At 46.1% G+C, this 22813-nt stretch overlaps 1 protein-coding gene across 4 annotated transcripts in view; it reads right to left on the bottom strand.

The window, feature by feature from the left end:
- Positions 1–22813, bottom strand: part of banp (BTG3 associated nuclear protein) — a 186382-nt gene that overhangs the window by 130272 nt on the left and 33297 nt on the right. For 3 of the 4 annotated variants that reach the window (XM_084334448.1, XM_084334449.1, XM_084334451.1), the window contains exons 5-8: positions 20953–21042; positions 15198–15370; positions 8613–8852; positions 2195–2347 (exon numbers count right to left, since the gene is read on the bottom strand). In XM_084334448.1, coding sequence (XP_084190574.1) covers positions 2195–2347; positions 8613–8852; positions 15198–15370; positions 20953–21042 — 656 coding nt within the window. The remainder of the gene's footprint in view (positions 1–2194; positions 2348–8612; positions 8853–15197; positions 15371–20952; positions 21043–22813) is intronic. The other variant, XM_084334450.1, reaches the window with a different exon arrangement.

Here is a 22813-nt window from a genome sequence, read left to right on the forward strand (position 1 = left end):
TACAATACAGTACAGCTCAATACACACAATTGTTAAGGGGATGCAGACCAGAGAAAGACTTTCATCTTGTTTACATCAGGATCCCCCATTTTCAATTCATCATAGAAAATAATGTTATGAATGCCCGAAAACATTTGTGATGTCACAGTATGATGTCATAATCAAACATTCTAGAACATTTGTGTATCTATTCAACAATTCTCTCACAGCTACAGAAGGTTAACCCTTTCACTGCCACACTACAGAAGGTTAACCTTTAAATCTAAACATCTAAATGCTTATTGATGTAGCCTTTCCTTCAGCCAATACCTTGACCCCCAACATTACATGGCTTATGTGAGGCTTCCAACAAACCTTTCACTACCACACTACACACGGTTAACCCTTTCACTACCACACTACAGAAGGTTAACCTTTCCTTATAATACATTTACATTTAGTCATTTAGCTTTTAGACTTACAAGGCAAATACTTCAACTGCCACAACAACTTGCCACAAGACAGAGTCATTGCCATAACAAAAGAGCCTGATGCAAGGTGTTAATGTCCCCAGAGAGAGGGGGGCCATGGAATACAATGCATTCTGGGTAGGGTTGTAGTTGATTAAATCACAGGTGTGAACCTCTCCACAAGTTCGAAGACCATTCATCTCTGAATGCGTTTACTGATATCTCCATGATTCATAGGATGTAGTTTGAAAAATATCCCACCAAAATGTTCAAGTGATGGCTTATTTTTAAGGTACGAATCTGTACTTTCACAATATGTAAAAAAAAAAAATTGGACCTTACCTCAACAAGTCCCGCGCCCCCATGCCCAGTCACATATCTCTATTCTCTACTACTATGCACTCAACACTGCAGCACTCAAGTTTCAACACTGTTTGATGAACATTGTTACTCAGCTGAAAGAGTTGTACCCTTCCTGCTGACTTGTCGTACAGAACTTGTAAGTCGCTTTGGATAAAAGCGCTCAGCTAAATGACTCAATGTAAATGTAAATTAAATGTACGTGCAGAGTGTTTGTCCGTTACGGGCCGTGACCCAAATGAGTCGAAACGTTTCCAATTCAAACATCTTGTAGACTCGCTCGCGATCGCCCCATGGAGAGAGAGAGGGGGGGTGAATTAGCAGCCGAACCCAGAGTGAACTGTGCAAGTATTGCCTTGCTCAAGGGCACTTAGGCAGGACGGTAGTCACCGTAGATGTAATTCCCGGCCACCCTCACAGCTGGAATACACCCTCCTGTCGAGGCCGGGGATCAAACCAGCGACCTTTCGGTTACTAGCCGGCCTCTTTTACCTCTAGGCCATCGTGCCTCCCTACAGAGACCTGTGTGTGTGTGTGTGTGTGTACGTGCAAAGTGTTTGTCCGTTACGGGCCCGTAACCAGAATGTGTCAAAACTTTTCCAATTCAAACATCTTGTAGCCTCGTGATAACCCCACGGAGAGGGGGGGGGGGGGGGGGGGGGGGGGTTAGCAGCCGATCCGAGAGTGAACTGTGCACTCCCCGCGTCTTACCACCCGGGCGTTGCCGCAGTGTGTATGTTTGCGTCTTACCACCCGGGCGTTGCCGCAGTGTGTATGTTTGCGTCTTACCGCCCGGGCGTTGACGCAGTATGTTTGCGTCTTACCACCCGGGCGTTGACGCAGTATGTTTGTGTCTTACCACCCGGGCGTTGACGCAGTATGTTTGCGTCTTACCACCCGGGCGTTGACGCAGTATGTTTGCGTCTTACCGCCCGGGCGTTGACGCAGTGTGTATGTTTGCGTCTTACCGCCCGGGCGTTGACGCAGTGTGTATGTTTGCGTCTTACCACCCGGGCGTTGACGCAGTATGTTTGCGTCTTACCACCCGGGCGTTGACGCAGTATGTTTGCGTCTTACCACCCGGGCGTTGCCGCAGTGTGTATGTTTGCGTCTTACCACCCGGGCGTTGACGCAGTGTGTATGTTTGCGTCTTACCACCCGGGCGTTGACGCAGTATGTTTGCGTCTTACCACCCGGGCGTTGACGCAGTGTGTATGTTTGCGTCTTACCACCCGGGCGTTGCCGCAGTGTGTATGTTTGCGTCTTACCACCCGGGCGTTGACGCAGTGTGTATGTTTGCGTCTTACCCCCCGGGCGTTGACGCAGTGTGTATGTTTGCGTCTTACCACCCGGGCGTTGGCGCAGTGTATATGTTTGCTCTGTACCTGCGGCGCCAGGCGTACGTTTAGAGAAGCTCTTGACCGCCAGACTCTGGCCTCGTTGCTTGCGTCTCCACGCTGTGCGGCACTTGGAGTCGATGCTCTGCTTGATGCGGTACCAGTCCGACTCAGTGATGCCAAACTTGTAGAACAGGTGACCTGAGGGGGGGAGACACAGAGAGAGACCAAAGGCTGCCGTCACACACAGATCCACATCTTTGAGGCCATTGGCAGACGGAGCGATGAGGGGACTGCAAAATCTCGCTTTTACGCGTGTTTCGTGCACACACCCGCCTGAGGACGGTAAACGGTGCGTTTATATAACAGCTTTTATCCAAAGCTCTTTAATAATAATAATAATAATACTACATCTATTTTATATAGCGCTTTTCCAGATGCTCAAAGACGCTTTACATGGGTAGAAGAAACAAAACTATGGCAAAACAAAAACAGAACAAAAATACTACATGACAAAATAAAATAAAACCGACAGAATTAGAGGTCAAAAGCAAGATTGAAAAGGTGGGTTTTGAGGGCTGATTTAAAAGATGTCAGAGTGTGAGGCTTTACATTTTATGCCTCACATTCACCCATTCACTCACACACCGACGGCAGAGGCAACCATGCAAGATGCCGACCTGCTCATCAGGAGCAGTTAGGGGATAAGTGTCTTGCTCAAGGACACTTCAAAACACTGCCCCGGAGGAGCAGGAATCGAACTGGGAACCTTCCAATTAACAGAGGATTACCCCCAAGAGGATAAGAGTTGATTATTTTTTTAATTATTATTATTATCTTTTTCCTCCTTCTTTTTCCATTTTTCTCCCCTCCCAATGGTAGTCGTTATGTCAATTCCCAATCCCCTTCCTGGTCGCTGCGCAATCTACCCCCTACCGTCGGTCTGGGCGGAGACTTATCACATGCTTCCTCCGACACATGTGTACCCAGCCCACCACTTCTTTTCACCTGGCAGCGTGGACTCTCACTGGGAGAGTGTAACGTGTGGAAGGTCACACTACCTCCCTCCAGATCCTTCCCTCGCTGTGCAGGCGCCCCGACCGAACTGTAGGAGTCGCTGTCCACAATGACCCAGACCCACCCACCGGCTTCCCTCCCGCTGACTCTGCCAATCGAGCCTGTATGACGGCCGGCCAAGCCGGAGGCAACGCTGACAGCTGGATTCGATACCAGTGTATCTTGCGTTGGTGACGAGTGCCTTGTCCGCTGCGCCACCCAGCCGCCCTAAGAGTTGAACTTTTGAAGGTGCAATGCGCCGAGCGCCTGGCCGCTCCGCTCCTTCACACAGAGAGTGGAGCAACAGTGGCTTAGGAGGTAGTCTGGTAGTCGGAAGGTTCCCGGTTCGATTCCCGCTCTTCCCGGGCAGTGTGTTCAAGTGTCCTTGAGCAAGACACTTAACTCCTAACTGCTCCCGATGATTATGTTGGCACTTTGCATGGTCCCCTCCGCCGTCGGTGTGTGAACGGGTGAATGTGAGGCACAAATTGTAAAGTGCTTTGGATAAAAGCTGCTATATAAATGCACCATTTACCATTTTAGAGTGAAGAGTGAGACCGCGTGTGTTGGGTTCAGCGTGAAGGGGGGGGGGGACGTGGCGCATGCAACGTGCCGTCCCACCTGAAAATAGCCACAGGGCGCGGGGCGTACGTGACACTAGGCCAAGCCAGCGATAATAGGTAGTTAGAGGGCGCGGCCGACTCGACAGCTCCTTTCTGGATCCACTAATGAGGCGGGACGAGCCTGCGGGCGGGGGAGGTGCCCGAGGGATGGGCACGGTGTACAGGCAGGTGGTCCTGCCTGCCTTCAGACAGGGTGGAATGAGTCACGGGAGGGAGTCACCTGGCACCGCTCCAGCTTTCATACATACCTCCACGTCAGGCCAGATCTGCCTCTAACAACACACACACACCCACACAGCAGATGCAGGTGACCGGGTCGGCGCGGATTCTCACACGTACGCCTGAGCGCCATGAATAGGGGACACACGAGTCCGCGCGGCATTTTCTGCAGGATTTTGCACAAAAAAAAAAAAAAAAACTGCGACCCCAAACGCCCGGAGTCGACCTTGCCAGACGGTAACTAGATGTGGGGGAGAGAGACGACAGGGAACTCTGCGCCTCACTCACTCACTCACTCACACACCCACCCACACACCCACAGCCCCACAGCCCAGACAAACATCCCCGTAAATACCCCCCTCTCCTCCTCCCTCCGCCTTCATCCCCTCCATTGTGCGGGGCTTTAATTGGAGGAATAATACAAATTTAAAAAAGGACTCCGCAGAATCGGGAACGGCTCCATTAGGAGCGCTATGACCTACATGTGCTTGTCATTTGGAAGTTTGGTATGTTATATAAAAAAATGTGTTACGCATTAATGCATGTACGGGGATGATGAATGTGTGCTGATCCAACCTGCCCTGGGAACGCAGATTACGGTCCGGTCTTTTGACTGAGCTCATGCTGCGGAAATGTGTGCAGCGCGCGGGTCAGCGTCTCTCTCCACGAGGCCGTAATGCGTCGGGTTTTATTATGGAGATCCAGAGGAAGCGCGCGAGCGGAGGGCACGGCTTTGATTTAGTGTCGGAGGGTTCAGGAAGTGCCGTAACATGGGGGGGGGGGGGGGTAAATACACTGGCTCACTTAAGTCTATTAGGATATTATGGGCTGTACAGGCTGTAATAATAACAGCTGAACGAGGGTTTCCTTCCCGGCCGCCAGCGTCTTTGGTGAAGTGTACGTGTTTGTTCTGTGCCTGTGCCCACGGCGCGGGGCGTACGTTTAGAGACGCTCTCAGAACGACCTAGACTCTGGATGCCGCTAGCGTCTCTGGGCAACGGAAAAGGTGTTTGCTTAGCCTAATTGGGAAAAACCAACGGTAGCTGTTAAAACACACAGCCTCGCCGCCTTGCCCCTTTTTTGTCAAAGCACTCACACGATAGAGAGAGGGGAGAGCGGGTCGAGATAGAGAGAGGGGAGAGCGGGTCGAGATAGAGAGAGGGGAGAGCGGGTCGAGATAGAGAGAGGGGAGAGTGGGTCGAGATAGAGAGAGGGGAGAGCGGGTCGAGATAGAGAGAGGGGAGAGTGGGTCGAGATAGAGAGAGGGGAGAGCGGGTCGAGATAGAGAGAGGGGAGAGTGGGTCGAGATAGAGAGAGGGGAGAGCGGGTCGAGATAGAGAGAGGGGAGAGTGGGTCGAGATAGAGAGAGGGGAGAGCGGGTCGAGATAGAGAGAGGGGAGAGCGGGTCGAGATAGAGAGAGTGGGTCGAGATAGAGAGAGTGGGTCGAGATAGAGAGAGTGGGTCGAGATAGAGAGAGGGGAGAGCGGGTCGAGATAGAGAGAGTGGGTCGAGATAGAGAGAGTGGGTCGAGATAGAGAGAGTGGGTCGAGATAGAGAGAGTGGGTCGAGATAGAGAGAGGGGAGAGCGGGTCGAGATAGAGAGAGTGGGTCGAGATAGAGAGAGTGGGTCGAGATAGAGAGAGTGGGTCGAGATAGAGAGAGTGGGTCGAGATAGAGAGAGGGGAGAGCGGGTAGAGATAGAGAGAGGGGAGAGCGGGTCGAGATAGAGAGAGGGGAGAGCGGGTCGAGATAGAGAGAGGGGAGAGCGGGTCGAGATAGAGAGAGGGGGTCGAGATAGAGAGAGGGGAGAGCGGGTCGAGATAGAGAGAGGGGAGAGTGGGTCGAGATAGAGAGAGGGGAGAGTGGGTAGAGATAGAGAGAGGGGAGAGCGGGTCGAGATAGAGAGAGGGGAGAGTGGGTAGAGATAGAGAGAGGGGAGAGCGGGTCGAGATAGAGAGGGGAGAGCGGGTCGAGATAGAGAGGGGAGAGCGGGTCGAGATAGAGAGAGGGGAGAGCGGGTCGAGATAGAGAGGGGAGAGCGGGTCGAGATAGAGAGAGGGGAGAGCGGGTTGAGATAGAGAGAGAGGGTCGAGATAGAGAGAGGGGAGAGCGGGTCGAGATAGAGAGAGGGGAGAGCGGGTCGAGATAGAGAGAGGGGAGAGCGGGTCGAGATAGAGAGAGGGGAGAGCGGGTAGAGATAGAGAGAGGGGAGAGCGGGTCGAGATAGAGAGAGGGGAGAGCGGGTCGAGATAGAGAGAGAGGGTCGAGATAGAGAGAGGGGAGAGCGGGTCGAGATAGAGAGAGGGGAGAGCGGGTCGAGCGGAGGCTTCGGGGAAACACTCGACAATGAGAGTCCTTTGGAAAGCTAGACAACGGAATGTCTGACTGCGACAAGTTATTTTAGGGGAGTCAACAGGAGAATTTGGTCTGGATTTCGAATGGGAGCGTGAGAGAGTCCGTCAAGGCTGGCAATCAGTGGACAAACATGTCATCGGAGTGACTGTCTCATTATGAATTAATGTTTTGCCCTCTCACATTCACCTCCCCAATTGGGAGAGAGTCACGAGGCGATCGGGACGCCGTAAATCATGCCTTAACCGTGCGGTGGCTTCTTCAGCCCAAGTAAACAAACACGGTCGGCTGGAAAAAGGACAGTAAGTGAAACCAAAACAGTAGAAACATGGCAGCGGGTTTGAAGTGAGGTTTTTCTTTTGCCTTTCTGTTTTTTTCTCCCATCCCCCAATTTGGTCGAATGCCAATTCCCTTCCTGGTCGTTGCATGCTTTGCCCCACTGTCGGTCTGGGGAGGGTGTAGACCAGTGTTTCTCAACTGGTGGGTCGCAGGGCCATTTTGAGTGGGTCGCGGATGTGTGTGTAAAAAAAATAAAAGTAAAAACTTTTTTTTTGCACTACCTATCTTTGTGAAAGTGGCTTCTCAGCTCTGGTCCAGCTGAAGACAAAGCAGTGACCTGTGAACTACACTAGGCGCTAAAGGTCTTGGGAATTGTATTCATGTTGTAGTCATAACATTTTCACCTTTTAATTTGAAACCAATGCTGCCATCTACTGACAACAGAAAGTGTTGTGTATCGTCAACCTGAGAGGCTACCCGCACTTCCGTAAACACCGTCGCCCAAAACACATTCTAGAGATTCCCACTTTTTACTGGTACATAGGTTCATATCTAATAGTCTTTAGATTACTAAATATAGATGAATACTCATGAAATTTGATATATATTCGAAAATAAATATAATTTCACTTCATCTACCTGTCGACATGAAATTCCCAAGCGCTGACGGTAAAAAAAGCCTGGATGTCGCGCAAAATGGGGCGTGACCGAATTTGGTCCCAGACAATAAGAGTGACTGAGATTGGTCTACGTTCCGTTAATGACTAAGGAAAATGTTAGGTCCCGAGGCTAGACCAGTTGAGAACCACTGGTGTAGACTACCACATGCTGCCCTACTGTCGGCCTGGGGAGGGTGTAGACTACCACACGCTGCCCTACTGTCAGTGGGGAGGGTGTAGACTACCACATGCTGCCCCAGTCGGTCTGGGGAGGGTGTAGACCACCACATGCTGCCCTACTGTCGGTCTGGGGAGGGTGTAGATTACCACATGCTGCCCTACTGTCGGTCTGGGGAGGGTGTAGACTACCACATGCTGCCCTACTGTCGGTCTGGGGAGGGTGTAGACTACCACATGCTGCCCTACTGTCGGTCTGGAGAGGGTGTAGACTACCACATGCTGCCCTACTGTCGGTCTGGAGAGGGTGGAGACTACCACATGCTGCCCTACTGTTAGTCTGGGGAGGGTGTAGACTACCACATGCTGCCCTACTGTCAGTCTGGGGAGGGTGTAGACTACCACATGCTGCCCTACTGTCAGTCTGGGGAGGGTGTAGACTACCACATGCTGCCCTGCTGTCAGTCTGGGGAGGGTGTAGACTACCACATGCTGCCCTACTGTCAGTCTGGGGAGGGTGTAGACTACCACATGCTGCCCTACTGTCAGTCTGGGGAGGGTGTAGACTACCACATGCTGCCCTACTGTCGGTCTGGAGAGGGTGTAAACTACCACATGTTGCCCTACTGTCGGTCTGGAGAGGGTGTAGACTACCAGATGTTGCCCTACTGTCAGTCTGGGGAGGGTGTAGACTACCACATGCTGCCCTACTGTCAGTCTGGGGAGGGTGTAGACTACCACATGCCTCCTGCGATTCTTTTCACCTGACAGCTAGGAGTTTCACTGGGAGAACGTAACGCGTGCGGAGGTTCACGCTATCTCCCCCAGATCCCCTCCCTGCTGAACAGGCGCCCCGACCGACCAGTAGGAGTCGCTGTTTGCAACGACCAGGACACATACACCACCAGCTTCCCATCCGTGAACTCTGCCAATTGTGTTAGTAGGAACAACTGACCAAGCCGGAGGTACCGCTGACAGCTGGATTCGATCCCAGAGTCTCTGCGGTGGTAGGCGAGTGCTTAGTCCTCTACGCTACCCAGCCGCACCGGAGGTGAGTTTCTCCCATTGATACTCAGTGTTGAACATGGGGGGAGACTCACAGCGGATGCCGTAGATCATGAGCGGGTCCAGCTGCTTCTTGCCGTGCTTGCCCTGGCCGGAGAGGTTGGACATGGCCTGCACCTCGCGGTGGAACAGGTAGTCCAGCAGCGTCAGCGCCATCTTCTCTGCCGTGCGGCAGTTGGTGGTGATGTGCAGCATGTCTGCCGGAGACACGGGGGAGCGCACGCGCATCTCGGCGTTGTTCTCGTCCCCCAGCCAGGTGCCTGCTGGGTAATCATCTGCAGGAAGGAGAGCGAACAGATATTACAATAAATATAATGTTAAAAAGTCACATAATTATCGCTATAATATATATATATTCTCACCGCATATATACCTATCCGCACATAGTCCCTTACTATCTATATCTGTACATATCCTGCTCTTACTAGTTACACTGCTGGCCAGTAGTAGTCATACTGTCTCTATTTATATAATACAACTCTGTACATACATCTGATTAGCACTACACTCAGTAGTACTACTAACTTGTATATTTTGTACCCAGTTTCACCACCTGTACATTATATATTGCTGTTGCACTTTACTGTGACATTTGCACTCTGGTTGGATTCCAAACTTATTTCCGTTGTACTGTACTTGTGCTGTATGATGACAATACATTTCAAAACATGTTCACATCCACCTATAGGCCACTCTCTGGAGAACTCCGCAAACATGTTCATTTCTCATTCTGCAGACAGGGACCCATTCACATATCAGTGAACACTACACTACTGTTTAATCTGATACCATAGCACACTACCACGATGTTGCCTGTTGATTCATCTGATACCATAGCACACTACCACGATGTTGCCTGTTGATTCATCTGATACCATAGCACACTACCACGATGTTGCCTGTTGATTCATCTGATACCATAGTACAGTGTTTCCCCTACCATTGCCTTGGCGGGGAGGCCAAGTTATTTTTTTTTTAGTTTGCTTTAATCACAGTAACGTTGGCGAGCTAGCTAAATTATACATAAATTGGTTTTCATATAAATCAATCTTCACCAAGACATTAAAACGGTGGTGCGGCGCGGTCTACGGAGACGCAGAAAAAAGCTACCAAATCCATTCTGAGACAACTCCGAGACTGACTAGCATCGCGCGTAACAAGTCTCAGGGCTAGATCCACAAAGAATGGATTGCACGGTGCTAATTGCACCCTTACTTACAATTCATTATGAAATGAAAATGGGGGACCCTGATGTAAACAAGACGAAAGTCTTTCTCTGGTCTGCATCCCCTTAACAATTGTGTGTATTGAGCCGTACTGTATTGTACCCATTCTACAATCTGTTAATACAATTTTCATTCAATCAATCACCTTGTTAATATTTATTTACCTAATGTATGTGCAATCGTTTCATTTCAGCTCAGTGTAGAGAATGCACAGATACTAACAACCACATTACTGCGCACGTCTATGACGACACTGTTGACACCACGTATCCGTGACATGTGCGCCCCGCGAAAACACTAGTAGTTTTGGGGGCCTACCACCCCCCCTGAAAAAAAATCCTAGGGGAAACACTGATAGCACACTACCATGGTGTACATGTTGTCTGTTGATTCATCTGATACCATAGCACACTACCACGATGTACATGTTGTCTGTTGATTCATCTGATACCATAGCACACTACCACAATGTACATGTTGTCTGTTGATTCATCTGATACCATAGCACACTACCACGATGTACATGTTGTCTGTTGATTCATCTGATACCATAGCACACTACCACAATGTACATGTTGTCTGTTGATTCATCTGATACCATAGCACACTACCACAATGTACATGTTGTCTGTTGATTCATCTGATACCATAGCACACTACCACGATGTACATGTTGTCTGTTGATTCATCTGATACCATAGCACACTACCATGATGTTCTCCATTGATTCATCTGATACCATAGCACACCCATGTGGCAGGAAAAGAGAATGAAGTTATACTATCCACATCTCTCTGCACATACCTGCATACTCCTTTTTACATATCTGTAGATACTATATCTATATCTGTACATATCCCTTATCTACTCTTACTAGTTACGCTGCTGGCCAGTATGACTTACTACCATAGTGTCTTTATACCTGCATCACTGTACATTAATATTACAACTCTGTACATAGATCTGATTAGCACTATTACTCAGTAGTACGGTACTAATTTATATATTTTATACTCAGTTAAATCACCTGTAAATTGTATATTACTATTGCACTTTACTGTTACATTTGCACTCTGGTTGGATGCCAAACTTTTTTCGTTGTACTGTACTTGTGCTGTATGATGACAATAGATTTTAATGTAATCTAAAGTTATTTTAAAATAAAAATTGAGAAGATATGTGATGGCCTTCTCTGGTTGAAAGGCATAACTAGGATTGGTATTAGTTTGTTTTCAAGGCCCTTATTTGTAAACTTGGTAACACTGTTGGAATGGAAACTTGGAACCTATTCTATTCAATGGCTGGTTCATAGGGTTCCTCCAGTTTGCTCTGAACTAGGAAAAACTGCTTTTTCCTTCGATGCTTCAAACACCTGGAATGCCCTCCAACTGACTCTGAAGCTGAAGGTTCTTCCTTCTCTTGCTGCATCTAAAAGTAGGATATCTGGGGCGCCAGGGTGGCGCACCACGTACAGCACTGCGGTGCAACACGGCCGTCCCGGGTTCGACTTCCGGACCCGGCGACGTTTGCCGAATGTCTTCCCCCTATATCCTCCCATACTTCCTCTCTCTCTCTGCCGGACTGCGGGGGAAAAAATATATCTACCAAAAAGACAAAAAGAAGAAAAAAAAAAAGTAGGATATCTGACCACGGTGTGTCGACATGGAACGGTCTTAGCTGATGTTTTTATAGCTTATTCTTATTTGTTGTGCATATGTGTATGAAATTGCTGATAAACTGTGGGCTAGATCCACAAAGAATGGATTGCACGGTGCTAATTGCACCCTTACTTACAATTCATTATGAATTGAAAATTGGGGACCCTGATGTAAACAAGATGAAAGTCTCTCTCTGGTCTGCATCAATCAATCCACGCAGGTGGTTGATTGATTGAACATTTTATTAACAGATTGCAGAATGGCTACAATACAGTACGGCTCAATACACACAATTGTTTTTTTTTTTTTTATCCACTTTTTCTCCCATTTTCTATATTTTCTCCCATCCCAATTTCGTATCATCCAATTCAACCCTCCCCTGTCACGAACGCGGTTTCTTGCCTCCCACAAGCCGGCTGCAATGTGGACTAAGTCATACATAGCACAAGTCCCCTCCGGTACTTGAGGTAACAGCAGTCGCATCTTTTCACCTGCGCAGCTCGATCTCTCAGTGGCGAGGAGTAACGCGTGGGAGGCTCACGCTGCCCCCGACACTTCCTGATTCTACTGCGCAGGCGCACCAACCGACCGGTAGGAGTCGCTGTCCACAATGCCAGATCCCCACCCATCAGTTTCCCACCCCCTAATACGGCCATGTGTATTAGTACGGACGACCAGCTAAACTGAAAGCAAATGTGGAGCGCTGGGCTCGTCTCCAGATTTCGTGGCGAGCGCCTTGCCCACTACGCCACGTAGCCGCCCAATACACACAATTGTTAAGGGGATGCAGACCAGAGAGACTTTCGTCTTGTTTACATCAGGGTCCCCCATTTTCAATTCATAATGAATTGTAAGTAAGGGTGCAATTAGCACCGTGCAATCCATTCTTTGTGGATCTAGCCCTGTGTCTTGTTTTGTAAGCTTGCCGTTGCTGTAAATGAAATATTAAATATTGAAATATAATGCAGATATCAACATTAAGACAGATGCACATGAGCGTTCAATTCACGGTCCCATGTGGTATCTTAGACTAGAGCTAATGCTGACTAAGACACCGATTTGTTATAGGAACTCACAGCTGCAAATAAATGAATAATAACGTTGTGTGCCTTTGAAGCTAACCAAAGAATTCCCAGAGCTCATTCGAAACAGCCCAAACAACAATAACAACAACAATCATAACAGCATGAGGGCTATATGTCCGGATCCTTCTCAGGCTCCACGCAAACCACCAGCAAGCCAAGCTACTGAATTCAAACAGGAAGCGAGACACCGGGACGCACAGCCCGAGAGACAAACACAGGGCATGTCCACACGCCACAGAGGCCATCGCTGTTAGCCAGCTCTGCTTTCTATTCGGCAGGCAGGCCACCTCACACAGGCACGGTAGGCTTCTCACGGTGCCAATGGAAGGCAACGTCGGTTTCTTTGAGACTTAAAAAGAAACCTTTGAGACCTTAAACGCAACCTTCAAAGAACACGCCAACATTTGGGGAAATTAGCTTACCGTCTTCTCCAGAGAGAGACAAGAAGATAGATACCAGTTTCCTCTGTTGAGCAGAAAGCTATCTGGCTGCATGTTAGCCTAGCTTAGCACAATGAATGGAAGCGGACATGTATGGGTAGCCTACACATTGTCCAACTAACACCTCTCCCGAAGGCTACCCGTACATGTCCGCTTCCATTCATTGTGTTAAGCTAGGCTAACATGCAGCCAGATAGCTTTCTACTGAACGCACAGAGAGGAAACTGGTATCCATCTTCTTGTCTCTCTCTGGAGAAGGCGATAAGCTAATTTCCCAAAATATTGGCGTGTTCTTTTAACACTTTGAATGCCAGCCACGCTTTTTGTCGTTAGTTCATGCCGACCTTTGAGTGCCCGCCAACGCTATATAGCGTTTGTTTGTCGTATTTTTATTTATTGGCGATTTGAATTCATATTTCATCAATCGAGCCTCACGCTAGTGTTGCAGACTCTCTCTGAGCTCAATTGGGAAAATACCACCCCTATCGTCTCTCCCTGTGTAACTGCACCCCATTACTTTAGACTGATGAAGGGGGGGGGGGGGGGGCAGTTTCCTCATTTTACTTTTCCGTCAAGCCAACTGAAGAGACCAAGTGATCGCCGGCCATCAGAACAGCGTGGATTATGTATTTACAGTACCCAATACTGTAATCAATAAGCGTGATCAATATTTGGAATGGCGATCAGGAATTGGAATAATCTTTTTGGATAACATCTGATCTAAGGTAAGGAATTTATTTTACCAGTCTTGGGGTAATCGGATCTGTTTTGACCTATATATCAGCGTGTGCCCCATGTGTGTGTGTGTGTGTGTGTGTGGCTGTGCGAGCGATCAGGAAATGAGATAATCGATATTTCAGCCCGCTTCTATAGCGTGCATAAGTACACATATACTATCAATAATCTAGCGTTTATTTGAAAACGATTCATAAATAGGCCGAAAAATTACAACGTTTTTGTGTATCCAGAATATTCCAGTAAATGCCGTTTATCACGGAATCTTTATATTTTCCTTGAAAACGAGGGCTTTTCAAAATGCTATAAAACGGAAATGAAGCGATTAAAAAACAATCCGTTTCGACAATGTTGACTGCAAACAAGTCATTGATAAGCGACGGGCAGATTAGACACATAGCCATAAAGTAGGACAGAGATTATGCGTTCACAACGCTATCATTGAAGTGGGTGCTGGCATTTAATGTTAATGGCCGGCACTGAAAGTGTTAAGGTTGCGTTTAAGGTTCCCAACAGTCACCTGTGACCTGCGTATTTACCACGTGGAGAAAAAATATATAATTTGACATTTTTGTTTTCTAAGCAAATATATACTCGGAACTATATATATCTGCTTAGTAAAATGTTAAAAAGTAAAATGTAATTCTTATTTTTAATATTTTTTTCTTCTGGTAAATACACAGGTCACAACATGTTTACAGGAAAGTTTTGGAGTTGTATTTGGAGTGTATTTCGTGACTGTTGGGAACTAGGCTACACTGGCACACCTATTTCCAGTGAATGACGCTAAGCTAGGCTAACGGTGCGGCTGTTCCCTAAGCCTAATGCAAGCACAGAGAAGAAAGAATGTATCTGCTTGTCTAACTCCAGGGTAGATGGCAAATAAGCTAATTTTCCAAAAAGTTGGCATGTTCCTTTAACCACGGACTACAACATATGACGTATATCATGCCAGTTAGAGTACCTTGTGTACTGCACCTTGTGTATAGTGTTTACTTTTACTCTTACTCATAGTATATATTCAGATTCAAATTATTTATTGCCCATATTTATTGTAACGTATAATATAACCGATAGGGCATACGGACCATCATCTGCACCTTTGTTTTACACTGTTTATTTTTCTCATATTTTTATATTCAGATAAAATGTTATTGCCTATTTTTATGTCTTTCTACTATTACCCTGCTCATATCTGTGCCTCCCCTCCCCCCTTCCCCATGCTGCTATGATGGCCGAAGGGGATCAATAAAGGAATATCTTATCTTCTCCCCACCACTGACTGCTTTTTGAACAGCGGCCAAAGACAAGAACGGCCGAGAGTAGAATGAGTCGACCATATCCACAGATTCCACACGGCAGCCATTCTGCTCTCACGCCACCATGCTCAGGGTGGGAAAGGAATCCCAACCAGAGCACGAAACACAAGAGCAAAGAAAACAAATGTATGGCAGGTGGTCGCCAGGGAGCCGTTACCCTCCGAGTTGAGGGTGATGAGGGTGACGTTCTGGCTGTTCTGCGCGTTGTTGGGCTGGCCGCCGTTGGAGACGGAGTCGCTGGCCTCTGAGCCGCTCTCCTGGTCCTCCTGGCTGTCCTCCGGCCCCGGGACCTTCACCAGGATGGTGTTCTGCCGCCGCCCGCTGGCCGTGCTGAACCAAACACACAGACACAGGGTAAACGGACTGCATTCATATAACTGGACTATGTATTTGTATATACAATCACAACTCTTCATACTTGTTCATACCTCACTCAGCTCACTGTTCATACTTCTTGCACATTACTGCTCAATTGGTACCGTATTGAGTTTGTAACATAATGTCCATTGAGGACAGATGTAAAAGAATAGCATTGGTAAAACAATCACATATTTTCTCAAAAATGTGTAAAATAACTTTAGATTAGATTCAAAAGTATTGTCATCATGCAGCACAAGTACAGTACACCGAAAAGAAGTCAGTCTCCAACCAGCCGGCGGCCATTTAGCTCTTAAGCCATGCTCAGGTTGAGATTAGGGTGGAAAGGAATCCCGACCTGAGCGTGACATAAGTGGCAAAATGGCCGCCGTATGAATATGTAAGGGATAATGTATAGCTACAAACTACGAAGTCATTGTCGCAAAATAATTGACCGACACGGAGTTTAAAATACCGAGCCGCCTCGGCGAGGTGTTTTAAACGTCAGTGAAGGTCAATTATTTTGCGACAATGATCGAGTATAGCTATACATTACCCCGCTTATAACATGGCTAACTTACTAACAATATACCTAATTCATTTTACATCGACTCGCAACACTGGTTCTGGCTCCGCTCGTTGCTCCGCCCGGTCATCGCTGGCAGCTTCCCCAGCAGCCGGCAGTGTCTGATTGCACTGATGTCAGTGGGCTTGATTGCGAACAGCTGCGCACAGCGGTCATTATTGTTCCACAGAGGTCCGTTATCGGGTAATATCGGACCTCTGACGCGCGCTATTGACCAATCACAAGCAAGCATTTCGGCGAATGTGAAAACGCCATGTAATAAGGTAAATTAAACAAGGACTGGCCTAGGATTGATCGTTCCGATATTGATTTCAATATTTGAAAATGATATTTCATATGATATATGAAAAACAGACATGTTTTTGCACATTTCCCATTTTTTTATATAATCGATTTAGAAAGTTTAATAAAACTTCTGTCTCACTAACTAAGGCCGTGTTCACATCTGAAAGTCCACAGATAGTCCGGACTTTCTGGTGGACCAAATGTGAGAATGATACATTGTTTGATTTTGGTTTGGTTTGATCAGTCGCCCAGGTCATTCATTCTATTGGACAGATCATTTTCGGGAAAATCCCGCCTGAATCCTTGTAGTGAATGACAGCAACAATGGAGCTACACTGCCGTTTTGCGATCATGGGTGTCATTGTTTTGTTATGGTGTGCCTGGCAAATATGAGCGGTAGAGGCAGAGTATGAGGAAGCAGAACGTGGGATCGATGTAGCGTTGCTACACATCATTCAGAGCCTTCACCTCGTCGCTCCCCACGTCTGGTGGTGTCCGTCTTCATCCAACAATGCACTGTAGGCTACTTTGCTTCCTAGATTAGGTACTATATACAGTTTGATTGCGTTCACACCAACAGCAAACCGCACCGCTCCACTTTGAAAGGGACCGAGTCCCAACTTTTCAAGAGGAGCATGGTTCAGTTGTTTGGTCCTCACAATAGTTTGGTTTGTGTTCACACCTCTCTAAACTAAACAGACTATTGATTTAAAGGGTCCATGGTTCACTTAAAATAGACCAAACAGGGTAGGTGTGAACATGACCTAAATGGCCTTCTGTTCAATATAATATTTAAATAATAAAAAATAATAATATTAGATATAGATAGTGATATCGGTAAAAGGCAAATACCTGCTGATATCTATCGGATGACCGATATGCGATATCTAATTATCTATCCAATATTACCCCTAACGTAACCATGTATGTACATAAACACACAATACACACACAACACGCAATACACTGAATACAATCTATCCAACATCACCACTAACGTAACCATGTCCTTAAAGCTCGAGTTTAAAACCTTGATTTCCAACCTTTGTCAATCAAGTTGTACATGTTTTAATTGATTTGTTATCCTTGCTCTTTGCCGACTTGTTGTCTATTTGTTATGATTTTATATGCTGTGTGATTTTATATGCCCTTTTTTTGCTTATTTCTGTATGTACACTCGATGTGACTGTAAATGAGGGAATAAAATAAATAAAACTAAAAATAGAGTTTAAATAAAAGTTTGAAATGTGTAGAGTACGTAAACACACAGAACAATACAATGACTACTGCAACACACTGCTCGGGATCCCTAGCAAGAGCATCCAGAAGCTCCAGTACATTCAGAACTGTGCTGCTAGGAACCTGATGAGTGCAGAAATATGAACACATAACTAGGGATGTCCGAAATTATCGGCCTACGGATATTATCGGACGATATTGGCATTAAAATGTAATATCGGCAATGGTATCGAATCCAGTTGTCAGCGTTGCTTCCAGCTTGGCCGGCCGTCATACTGGCTCGATTGGCAGAGTCAGCGGGAGGTAAGCCGGTGGGTGGGTCTGGGTCGTTGTGGACAGCGACTCCGTCTCCTACAGTTCGGTCGGGGCGCCAGCACAGCGAGGGAAGGATCTAAGAGAGGTAGTGTGACCTTCCACACGTTACACTCTCCCAGTGAGAGTCCGCGCTGCCAGGTGAAAAGAAGTGGTGGGCTGGGTACACATGTGTCGGAGGAAGCATGCGATAGTCTCCGCCCTCCCAGACCGACGGTAGGGGGTAGAGTGCGCAACGACCAGTAAGGGGATTGGGAATTGGCATAACAACTAACATTGGGAAAAGATAATTCAAAAAAATAAAAATGTAATATCGGAAAATATCGGTATCGGTATTCAAAAAAGAAATGTATTATTAATTTTTTTTTTTTACATTTATTTAACCTTTATTTACCCAGGCAAGCAAGTAAGAACACATTCTTATTTTATTTTTGGGGGGGAAACCCCGCATATATCGGTATCGGTTGATATCGGTATCGGAAATTAAGAGTTGGACAATATCGGTATCGGTAAAAAAGCCAATATCGAACATCCCTACACATAACACTATTAGGCATTTGCCTAAATGGACCGACCGATGCCTTGTGTGTTTTTTATTATTGTTTTATTTATTTTATTTTATTTTTTTATCTGAATGTTTCTTCCATTTCATTGGTTGTTTTATTAATTTAAATCGTTTTTATAATTTTATTTTTTTTATCTTTATCTCCTTTCATGTAGCACTTTGAGATTGTCACAAATATAAAGTGCGTTACATTTTTTTTTATTATTATTATTAATGTTACAAAGGATCAGATTAAACCGAATATATATATTTATTTATTGATATATATTGCATAGTATTTGTATATCGTTTGATATCCCTTGTATATTCCTTGTACATATACACGGAATATCCCTTTAGCCCAGACCATAATATTTCATTCTCCTATTGGACAGCGGTCCACCGGCGCCAGAGCCGTGCCTCCGGAGTCAGGTTCAAAGTCACCGTCAAGACATGTCTGAACATGCCCGGCCTTGCCCAGGGCTACGAGACAGAAATGAGGCTGGCACTAGTTTGTTCACCGTGCGTATAAATACGGCGCAGGTGAATACAGAAGCACTTAGTCTTACTTAGTCAGAAGTCAAGAGCTACCCAATAAGTTGAAGCCTCACCCACGATACAACGTGCGGTGAAGTATGGCCTGTTTGGCCCCAGAATAGAGCATTGAGACCGCGTGCGAATTAATAACTGAATTGTCAGAGTTTGGCGCTATACCGTCGAGTGCGACATATTTCTATTAAGTCATTAATAGTCTATTTGTGTATAGTGTATCGTGCGGCTAAAGTTCTACAGTGACCAGCATCACCAACGCTTCCTCGTATTAGCTAGAGTTCTTATCCAGGCTGGGCTGCTTTCATGGCGCTTTCACCCGAGGAGACCTAGACGAGAACCGTGTGGACATGTACACTGGATTAATCTACCCGACGACTACATAGCCCTTTGCGGCTGGATTATATTTGTTTTGGTCCTGTGATTTATGGAGCGGAGAATCGCCGACGCCTGCACGTGTTGGATTTACCCCGCGAGGAGCCAAGTCGAGTCGGCGCCTCAGAGAGCCTGAGGCCGGCTAGCTTTCTTCACTGTGGAGCTACAGTCTACGGAGAACAGCTGTATTCGTCTGTGGATCAAGAGGCTATTGCACCGTCTCCTGTACTTGGAGTCTCCTTAGTCATCGTTGACCAGACTCTCTACTACCGACAGATCCTCTACCCCTGCTGGCTTACAACCAGGGGGACCCTTCCAGTATCTCCCGCTATATATTACTAGTGTACCATAGATATAATTCCCTAAGATTCAGGTTGTATAATTACCTCCTGCGTAACCAGAGAATGGACATTCATTGTTGATTTGCCTACGCACATTCCTTTGCCTTACAAGTGCATTCAAAGTATAATAGAGAAGTATTATGTACCTTTTGCTGCAATAAATACTTAAAGACAACTTTGTGTAGAACCGGTTCATTGTGGGAAGTGTTCATTATATTTAGATATCATGTACTGTATGGCCAGTAATTAAAGTACATAAAGCGGTAGTGGTTTAATGATACCATACTTATCAATACAGTCAGGGAATTGTACCCCTCAGTTACAATTAATACACTGAATACAATATCTGTCCCACATTACCCTAATGTAACCATGTATGTACATAACATTTACATTTAGTCATTTAGCTGACGCTTTTATCCAAAGCGACTTACAAGTTCTGTACGACAAGTCATCATGCACATAAACATGCAAACCAATACACTGAATCCAATATCTGTCCAACATTAGCACTAACATAACCATGTGTGTACATAAACTATATGCTGAACCCATTAGGTAATGAAACTGACTGGGAGCAGCACTGCTTCCTTCCAAAGGATCTTGTTCCGAGCTGTAACCCGACCAATGGCTGTTAGTCATTGTCTTAAAGACACAATTCAGAATTAATTTGACCATCTAAATCTCAGGTATATATTATTTATAAATATCTTTATACAACTGTATTAAAGATGGATGTGGGTGTTTGGGGAGGTTCAGTGAGAGTGTGTTGACAGTTCTGTGTAAAGCCTTGTTTAGTCTGTGATTTGTTTCTTCTGTGATTTTCACTGTGTGTGCTACTGTGACAACACGCCAGCGCCACCATGTGTTTAAAATAAATAAGAAAATGTTGGAAGCTTGGGGCCAGCTTAGAAACAGACGCATCATTGTCTAATATGTGATTGATCTCTCCTCTTTTCCACACTGTGTGTGTGTGCGTGTGTGTGTGTGTGTGTGTGTGTGTGTGTGTGTGTGTGTGTGTGTGTGTGTTTGTGTTAGCGTGCAACCTTATACACTGTACTTAAATAAATAACTTATTTGGAACGTACCCTTGCGTTTGCTATTGAATATTTTATTGAAATTGTGCTTTTAAGTTGCAGGAACTCACAGCAGATGTCTTTCTTTATTGCAAATATTTTCGCCTCCCTCCAGACCACCCCCTAGTAGAGACTCGCCGCCATCTTGTTTGAAAATCCTGGGGAAAGCCCTGAAGATGTGAATTATGTGTGGGCAAAGTCTATGCAAATAGCTATACTGGATCCATATAAGAGTATGAGTCACTCACTTGCTGAGCAGGTTCTCCAGGGGGGTCTCCTCCTGGCCGGAGCCCTTGGGCCGGTCACCGCTTACAATCACATTAGTCTGTGGTACAACACTGCAAGAGAAGTCAAGAGGCTCATTGGTAAATAAGACTTAAACCCACGCGTGCACAGCACGTACTGCTGTCTGTGCAGCGATTGATTACAACTCATCTGGCTTCAGTTAGTGCCTACTGTAATATTAAAAATATTGCAAATAGACACATTAAAAGGGTCTTCAATTATTCACGATAAGAATTCATGTTCCAACTTAATCTCAGATTTGTTGTTCCGCTGCATTGCAGAGCCCGACCGATACTGGATTATTGGGGCCGATGTCGGTATTAGAGAGTAAAATATTCCGATATTGATATATCGGCCAAAATTATTCATATATATTTTTTTTTATGTAGTCTCACACCTTACTTCTTCCACTCTCTGCTATCTGTAAAAAAAAATAATATAATATATACAGTATCTAGCTGAATTATATTTGAGCAGGAACCAAACTAGTTTGCATTGTATGTTCTACTCTAAATAGCTTAAAGGGGAACTATTTTACTATTTCTTTCACTATTTGGGCACTTTTACACAATTCCTGTGAGTCTATGGAACACCTCTGTAATATATATATTTTTTTTATTCATTGTTTTGTATTTCTAATCAAGTCCTCAAAAACAGCATTTTTCTACCTCAAGATCTCGAGCTGTTTTGAGCCTGGGCTCCTAAACCACTGCGCAGCGTCGTGTTCGCCTGAACATTAACATGCAGCGGTGTCTTTATGACATCACATATAGGGCACATTTTCAAATGAATCAGTTCAGTGAGGGTGAATATTGTGAGAGGAGAATTGGAAGAATGCGCCAATATGAGAATTTTGAGACATAGATCATATTAATATAAGTTCACATAGCTAGGAAACAATGCTAAACACTCAAAAAGGCCATTTATAAGATAGTTCCCCTTTAATATTCACTAATGAGGAATTTATCTTTACAGTATTTAGGTAATAGTCAGTCAGGTGTTTCCCCTCCTTCTTATTTCCGTTTTTCTCCCCTCCCAATGTTAGTCGTTATGCCAATTCCCAATCCCCTTCCTGGTCGTTGCGCAAATGCACACTCTACCCCCTACCGTCTGTCCGGGAGGGCGGAGACTATCACATGCTTCCTCCGACACATGTGTACCCAGCCCACCGCTTCTTTTCACCTGGCAGCGCGGATTCTCACTGGGAGAGTGTAACGTGTGGAAGGTCACACTACCTCTCTTAGATCCTTCCTTTGCTGTGCAGGCGCCCCGACCGAACTGTAGGAGTCGCTGTTTACAACGACCAGGACCCACCCTCGCCGGGTTTCCCACCCTCTAACACTGCCAATTGTGTTAGTATAGACGGTCGGCCAACCCGGAAGCACCACAGCTGGATTCGATCCCACTGTCTCTGTGGTGGTAGACAGACGCTTAGGCCGCTGCACTACCCGGCCACCCTAGCTAGCTAAATTATACATAAATTGGTATTCATATAAATCAATCTTCACTAAGACTTTAAAACGGTGGTGTGGCACGGTCTACGGAGACGCAGAAAAAAAGCTACCAAATCCATTCCGAGACAACTCCGAGACAATTCCGAGACTGACTAGCATCGCGCATAACAAGTCTCAGTCTCTCTCTCTCTCTCTCCTTCAAGTAACCAAACGTTACACTATAAAAACAAACTGGATAGTTGACATAAGTTGATATATGAACTGGATAGTTCATATAAGCCATTCTCCCTTTCTGTGTGTGTGTGTGTGTGTGTGTGTGTGTGTGTGTGTGTGTGCGTGCGTGTGTGTGTGTGTGTGTGTGTGTGTGTGT

The sequence above is a fragment of the Notolepis coatsorum genome (genome assembly GCF_963971535.1).
Source record: "Notolepis coatsorum genome assembly, chromosome: 18".
Taxonomy (NCBI): Eukaryota; Metazoa; Chordata; class Actinopteri; order Aulopiformes; family Paralepididae; genus Notolepis; species Notolepis coatsorum.